The sequence below is a fragment of the Cariama cristata genome, unplaced genomic scaffold (genome assembly GCF_000690535.1).
Source record: "Cariama cristata isolate BGI_N322 unplaced genomic scaffold, ASM69053v1 scaffold6205, whole genome shotgun sequence".
Taxonomy (NCBI): Eukaryota; Metazoa; Chordata; class Aves; order Cariamiformes; family Cariamidae; genus Cariama; species Cariama cristata.
The window spans coordinates 4,193-12,117 of NW_009619110.1; the positions used below are offsets into that span (position 1 = coordinate 4,193).

The 7,925-nt window shown below is 42.2% G+C and overlaps 1 protein-coding gene across 1 annotated transcript in view; it reads right to left on the reverse strand.

Moving 5' to 3' along the window:
• Positions 1-1,179: 1,179 nt before the first annotated feature.
• NFS1 (NFS1 cysteine desulfurase) overlaps positions 1,180-7,925 on the reverse strand; it is a gene marked incomplete at its 5' end in the record, with an annotated part of 12,823 nt that continues 6,077 nt past the window's right edge. Inside the window, 7 exons of the mRNA XM_009701105.1 lie at positions 1,180-1,545; positions 2,182-2,271; positions 2,398-2,481; positions 3,773-3,854; positions 4,282-4,387; positions 5,813-5,970; positions 7,428-7,562. Of these exons, the coding sequence (XP_009699407.1) occupies positions 1,482-1,545; positions 2,182-2,271; positions 2,398-2,481; positions 3,773-3,854; positions 4,282-4,387; positions 5,813-5,970; positions 7,428-7,562 (719 nt within the window). The remainder of the gene's footprint in view (positions 1,546-2,181; positions 2,272-2,397; positions 2,482-3,772; positions 3,855-4,281; positions 4,388-5,812; positions 5,971-7,427; positions 7,563-7,925) is intronic.

The window sequence follows — 7,925 nt, forward strand, 5'->3', positions numbered from 1 at the left end:
ATTAGAACTGCTAAAGCTAATAATTTCGAACAGAACAACTGAGGATTAGCTTTGCATTACAGCCAACCAAATCTGTCTGTGGTAACAACAACAACAAAGTAAAAAGCACAAGCTTCTGTAACACAATCCCCTTTGTGAGACTTGGCTTCAGCTTTCACATTACATGGTTCATCCTCGAAGTAGATACCATCCAGAACTGAAGATGTACTGTCTATAGGGTATATTAAATTCAGCAGCTAATATAACAAAACTAATTTGAGAGCCATCTGCATATGCAACTGAAACAAAGGCACTTCGTCATACAGGGTTACGTTTCCTACCTTCAACAAAGGTAAACACGGAGAGACACTGATATGAGTTAATCTCCTCAAACCCTTTTCAACAGACACTTTCCCCCAGCATTTCCAGGGAATGGATTCCCGTGTAAGTCTCAAGTCAGACAGAAGGATGGCCTGGCAGGCAGAGAGAACTCCAGAGCCACACGGTCCTACCTCCAGACAAAACAAACGGGCTCCACTGGGCAAGACTCCCCAACATGACAGGAGCCATCGACCTGTTTGCAAACTCTGAGTAATAGCAAGGGACTCATCACACTGGGAGGAAAAAACACCAGAAAACCCTGACTGCATTAAGCCATTGCACTTCATCTGCTCTCCCCACCACCTCCACCACTCCTGTTCCAACTCAACTGGCACTGCAACTGAAGCTGACATACTCTGCCTATCCCCCTCCCCCAGTCATTCACCTTTTCTTTCCTTACTTAGAAAAAAATTGCATGGAAAAAACACAATGGAGGGGAGAGCAATGTGCATCATCATCGTATCATAAATTCTGTAACGCAGAAGGATATTTTCGATTAATGCACGCCGCTCTGTACAAGCATCAGCCAAAAAAAAGATAAAACCAAGGAAAAAGAGCCAAAAATACTCAGTTTCAAAAAAAAATAAAATTGTTCTTAAACTGCACATACAACTGAACTGTGAAGGCACATAGCCACACTGAGGCATCCTCTTTCTCTAGAAATGCCAAGCTTCGTCCTATTGGAGAATTTCTCACAGTACAACGTGTTTGAGCAGCACAAAAACACCTGCTCTTGCAGGATGCCTGCCTCAAACAGAAAGAACAGGAGGCCTGGCAACAGGCCTGTGCTGCAAACAGAACAGCTACATGGGATTCCACTGGCCCACGAGTAACACACTGAGTTCATTTTCTTATTAGAAAATACATTTCCAAATAAATTGTGTTTTAACATAAATTTCTGTGTGTCAATATAAATGCAATGGGTGCTCTATCATCCTGCCTTTCTCCAAGATAAAGACTAGCTTAATTTTTGGCTGCTTAGATTTTGTGATCAGAAAGGGTAGTTTTCCAATCAAATGCAAGTGTCAAAAACCAGAAGTGCTGTGTAATTTGTTCAGGAATGTACAGAAAATGCATTTCAATCCACATCCACGTCTAGTCCATGGATAGCGATGTTTTTCTCAGTGCTGAGTCCATTTAATGCTTTTGAGGTCAATTCCATCCTGCACCATTTCCCAGAGGGGGCTGTAAAGAAAAGAGAAAAATGAAGGCTATCTAAAATGCACAGGACAACAACAATAACCAAACAGAATTTCATCAACTACACAAGAAATGAGGAGATACCTATCCACCTATCTTCCCCTTCTGGAGGTCAGTGAGCTTCAGGTCACTAGTCCTCAACTGTGTCCTCAGCCCAAAATACAAGAGGTGAGTGGGCAGGTGCTCCACCTCATTTCCTGCTCCCACTTTAGGCATAAAGTACTCGTGTCTCTTAGACGGTGAGCTCTCGCATTTGACACTGTCCAGATGAGTCACGAGTCTTTCAGTTTCACCAAAAAAACCCAACTTACTGATACATAAACTGAGGAATACCATCTGTGGCTGAGAAACTTCTAGGTACTGCCCTACGTGCTTGCCCTACTCATGTTCTTTCCCTGACAAAGGCAGGATCTGGGAGGCGGCTTGTTATCAGGTTTATTTCCTTAAAAATTTGTCACTACTGTTAAGATCAGGCCCACTACCCACTCTGGCAACAGTGCTTGCTTATATACAGAGACACCACCAGATTTTTGAAGCAAACAAGAACTTTCAACTAAATCCAACTCTACAAACTATTATCATACCTAAGAATTCTTTAAGTTCAATAAGTAGATGGCTCACCTCATTTCCCTCAGCCTCTTAACATGCTGTATGCACTTCTGCACTGTATAATCCACTTCTTCCTCTGTAGTGAAACGACCAATGCCAAATCTAAACCAAAAGAAAACCATTAAGGACTAGAATAACATGCATAGGGAGGGGTGGAACAAATCCACCACCTACTTTTAGCAGGAAAAAAAGGTATTTGGAAGCATTAGGGAAGACCACTCCACGCACCTTATAGATGAGTGAGCCAAGTCTTCGTCTGTTCCGATTGCCCGCAAAACATAGGAAGGCTCCAGAGAAGCTGACGTGCAAGCACTGGCGAAAGGCAAGGCAGGCAAATTTCAAACTTCTGTTCATGTGCAGATGCTACACTGAAGCACCACTTCACTAATCTCCTCCAACAAAGAACAGGGCACTTACAGACATTTAATATTGCTATGACTCTTTACAACAACCTATATCAGCTTGCCCAGCCTCCTAGAAACTACCAGTGAATACAAGCAAGAAGAGTGGTATTTCTGCCACTGAAGAAAAAAAAAAGTGGAATGGGCAGGCATTAGAGGGGACATGAGGTAAGAAGAGGGAACACAGATAACACAGTAAGAATAAATACAATGCCAAACAGAAGCAGCGGGAATGCAGACTAAGAGGCAGCTGAAGTGACAGCCATGAAAAAAAGACAAAGGAGCCAAGATAGAACTAGCCAGAGAAGGTAACATACCAACAGGAATATTAGAAAAGAAAAAAAAAAAAAAAAGACTTCAGGATCTGCTGATTGGCAGAACAAATGAATGAAAAACAGCGCACAGAGGAATCCAGAGCAAGATGATCTAGATATAGCCGTCAGTAGAAAGAACTTCCATCTTGAAGCAGCAGGCAAAACTGCTTACATGTTGTTACTCAATTTTTGCAGCACAAACCACAGAGCTGTTTACAGATCTCTGCTGCACAAAGAGAAAATCTCAGAAGAGATTTAAGATATGCTGACAGCTTTGTTCTCAAAGGTGAGGAAAGGAAGGAGTCTTTACACTCCATTAACTTCATCATAAACATCAAGTTTGTCTTAGTAACAGAAACGTTAATTGTCACTCCTGTAGTCAACAGAGCTCCAAGCATAAATTTTCTTTCTGCTTTTGCATGAAACACAGGCACTATGAGCTAATTTAATTCATATATTTGTCCAGTCTAGCTAGATTCTAGTTATGATCTGGCCCTTGTGTGAAATCCAGCTGAAGGACAGAAGCTGCTCAAAGCCTTTAGAATGAAAGTGTCACTGGCAGTTATAGGTCAAGGCTACTCAGATCGTAGGTAATCAGTCTGCAAGGCAGGTAAGAATTTCTAGGTTGGTTTTTCTGGTTTTGTTTGTTTGTGTTTTTTGGTTGTTTGGTTTGGGGTTTTTTTTCAGGATGAGTAAATTTGACCTTCATTTGAAATGTACCACTTCAAAGAAACACCATCTTAGAATGCAGTCAATGCCAGCCCAACTTGTTAACCGAATACACAAATATGGGGCATGGATGAGACCACTCCTTAGTTTGTACCTCCATTAGCAGATGTTATTTTCTCTCCAAAATATACTGCTATCCTTCCCACACATTCCACCTACCTTCCTGAAGACAGAGCCACGTCTTTCAGAGCCATCAGAAGACTCTCCCCTTCCACATATGCAAAAGATAAATTGATGCATCCTACATACAAATAAATGAAATAGAAACTTCCATTAAATGAAATCTAGGGCAAATCCTACCCCACATGGCAGTACTTGCACAATGTGTAGCTAAAATGGCTTTAAACTTAGAGAGGGAAGATTCAGATGAGATATTAAGAAGAAATTCTTCACCATGAGGGTGGTGAGGCAGTGGAACAGGTTGCCCAGAGAAGCTGTGGCTGCCCCATCCCTGGAAGTGTTCAAGGCCAGGCTGGATGGGGCTTTGAGCAGCCTGGTCTGGTGGAAGGTGTCCCTGCCCATGGCAGGGGGGTTGGAACCAGATGGTCTTTAAGGTCCCTTCCAGCCAAACCATTCTATGATTCTATGATAAAATGCATTATTCAGTCATGGTCATTAACACTGAGGAGTTGACGGTTCTAATGGGCTCAGGATTTTGCTAATGTTACCTGGATAGCGATGCTCTCTATCTCCATTCATAATCACATCAGGAACTTCACTCATTATTTTTGTAACCAGTCGTTCCGCCAGTTGTGAGATTCGCTTATGGTCATACTAGCAAAGAAACCAGAAGAGAGATCAAAATAATAGACTCAAACTGCTTTGTGTCACCAGCCGTGAGAGACTGAAGTAGCTGGGTTTGGATTTGGTTAGGCAAGGGAAAGAACACATCTGAAACTTAGAAAGAAACTGTAAAACTTTGCCTACTCTAGAGACTGTTTTAAAATGGAATTACCAGTTTAGTCCTAGCTAGCTCAGCCTTCAAAAATATTCCAAACCATTCAGAAAGATCTATATATAACAAGCTGCCAAACTGGCTTTCATAAAAACATCGAGTTCTTTGTATTTAAAAACAAGTTAGGTAATGCATAAGATGACAAATTTTGCAATGCAAGAAAGGGCATCTATTATGGTAAGTGCCCCTTATTTCCCTAGGAGCTCTCAAACTGTACTACATAAAGACATGGACTCGCAAATTACTGTGAACTCAGCTTTTACAACACATAACCTACGCAGTGAGAACTGCCCACGTGCAGTGTCTTGTTCTAGACTAAAAAATGAGATCACTCACACTAAAAAAAAGCAGTAAGGTGTGGTATCAGCTCTGGTGCCTAGAAACAGCCAGATGCACACACACAACTCATGCTTGTTTACAGGCTTGGCAAAGCTTTAGAAGAAAACAAGGCTATCTCAAATATTACTTGGTTTAGAAACGCCAAAATTCTGCCAGGCAAGGACGAGAACCCAGATCTGAGGCTCGTGCAGAGTTCAGGCTCTGCAGGCTCTCCAGCCTCTAAGAAGGCTTCCATAACCACCCAGCTCAGTGGATCTCCGCCTGTCTCCCAGGAAGAAGCTTGATCCTATGTGTACAGATACCCAGCTTACGCATCCCATTGGCATGATATTAAAGGATTTTTACATTCCAGCTGTAAGGAATGCATTGGTGCCCACAAACAGATATAGCAGCACACAGAGGCTTAGGCACCAGATATAGCAAATAAACGTTAGTGTCCAAGCTAGGAAAAAAACCTTCACTCTTAGTTGCAAAGCTGCAGTAAACTTGAACTTACATACATTTAATAGGTATGATAATGGACTAGGAATACTTGCTTTTTTAATATACATTACATAAACATGATTTATTCCATTTCAGAGATGCTGCTAATATGTGTGTGCAGAATGGAGAGATGAGTACAAGCACTTAAAGCTGTATTTCACTAAAACTGTCAACTGTAAGCCTGTTGTAGAAAACCATGATTCAAACCACTTCAAGAAAAAAGAAACTTAAGAAAGCTGAAAATCAACTTCCAATTACCCAAAAACATCCTTGAAGATCTCAAAATATTTCCTTAATGTTACAACACAAGAATCAAATTTAATTCAAGCACATGGACACAAAAAGACCAAAGGAATCTAAGGCCTCACTGGCCTTGTTATATTATTTTCTGGAATCCAGGACAAATATCTTCTCCTACATACCTCCATCTCTTGCTGTGCCACTTCACACGCTGCCCCCAGACCCACTGCTAAAGGAGTGGGCACAGTCCCAGACCGCAGTCCTCTCTCCTGGCCTCCCCCACTTTGCAGGGGTTCTAGCCTGACACGCGGTCGACGGCGAACATAGATAGCACCAACCCCTTGAAAACAAGGAAAGCTGTTTTAGTATACACCCACAGTTCTGAAATTACGAAAAGGGACTCCAAGGTTTGGAAACATTTCTTATTTCCACAGCAAACACTTATTTGGATACCTCACTGAAGAAAAATGTAGTGAACACATACAGAAGCACAATATTTTCTAGGAAATGGTGTTTGTTCCCACCGTTCCTGTTCCTCTTCATTCAGGCTCCCACAGCCTCAGCCATGGGAGAAGCTCAGTTTCTCCCAGTGTGCTTAAGCCACCTAAGGACTCAGCACTTCCCTTATTTCTCACAATTCCTGTGCACAGCTGAGGTTCATCCCTTTGCACTGAAGTTTTTATGTGCAGATATTTAATTCACTGATGTTCCCTTACTGATGTCCAACTGAAAGCTCTAGAAGAACTCCTTTCCCTGGATCACCAGGCCAGCATGATACCCAGGAGTCCTCTCCCTTTCTTCTCATTAGGGAGACTCATCAATGGCACCAATTTCCAACGGGCAGATTAGATGAGCCAGTTTTGACAGACAGCCAATTTCACTTTCTAGTCTCATCACCTAGAAACCTGATTTCCATGTCTTCATATGCCGTGGCATATGTGACCATCAGAATGACCATGTGACTTTCTTTTCCCGAGTGACCATCACCACAGGAAGAATGGTTGCAACTTCTAGTCATAATAAGCTGTGAAAATTTATGTCTGTCACCTGCCCAAAGTTATTGCTTGAAAACTTCACTCTCATCCAGAGATATGTCTTCAGCTCTCAGGAGAGCTCATACAGCTCTACTGAAGAAACAATAATTTTGCCTTTTGTTCCTGAATAGCACACAGAATACAGCAAGCCTGATTTCTTTCTGTCTACATCCAGTGTTACAAACTAAATGGACTGTGACAGTGATAATAGCTGAACTTTTATTATTTGGGAATCAACTAGAAAATCCATAGCCGGATTTTAAACCCCATTCTGCAAGTAAGATGCACAAACGGGGTTGGGGGGAAGAAGCCATTGGGAGTAAAAGACAACCAAAATCACTAAAAATTTAAACTTTCCAGTTACCTTTTGATCTCCTCGTTGCAAGTTACACTTGGGTCTGAACTTTGCCCTGTAACCCAGTGATTTCATTTCAACCGTTTCAGCATCAATGCTGCTTCACACCAAGCAGATGACTCCTGAAAAGCCACTCCTCCTAATGCTGCCACCATTATAAGATATTGTTTCTTCCTTGGGTGAAGCCACCTCACAACCCACCAGCACTGCAGATCCACTTACCGCAGCTCTAAGTCTGGCAGCAGTGCCTGAACAACTCCACAGTCAGTCCAATACCAGTCTTAGAACAGTTGTCTACAGTTTAAGTAACAGTCACTATGACAGACAGGTTTGACTTCGTACTTTGTGTAGTTACCTTAAGGCAGGCATGGAAACAACATTTCTCTAGAAAAGCACTTCAGCAAGTACCTTTGGGTCCATAAATTTTATGGCCACTGATGCTCATTAGATCAATTTTCATGTTGTTGACATCCATAGGAATTTTACCAATTGCTTGTGCAGCATCTGTGTGGAAGAAAACCTTATGCGCGCGGCAGATCTGACCTGTAATAAAGACACAAAAGCAAAAAACCCCACGTTATCTCATCTAATTGTTATGATTCCAGTGATTCCAACAATAAATCTAAAGCATCACTTTCTAGCAGGGACCAGTTCTGAAGTGACAAAGGAAGAAATTGGTGCTGTCATGTTTCTTTTACAGTACAGCGTTGTGGTGGTGTATCCCCCCCGGCTCCTCTGGGCCTTGCTACAATCTCAAGAATTCCCATTAGGCCTTGGCCTTTGCACAAGGAGTTGGGTGGTTAAGCGTCCCTTGACCATACAAAGAACTCTCTCACAGCTAAGGCAGGAGTAACACTCATTGTACCGGTAACTCCTGTTGCCTGGCCAAGGCGGGGAATGACAGCA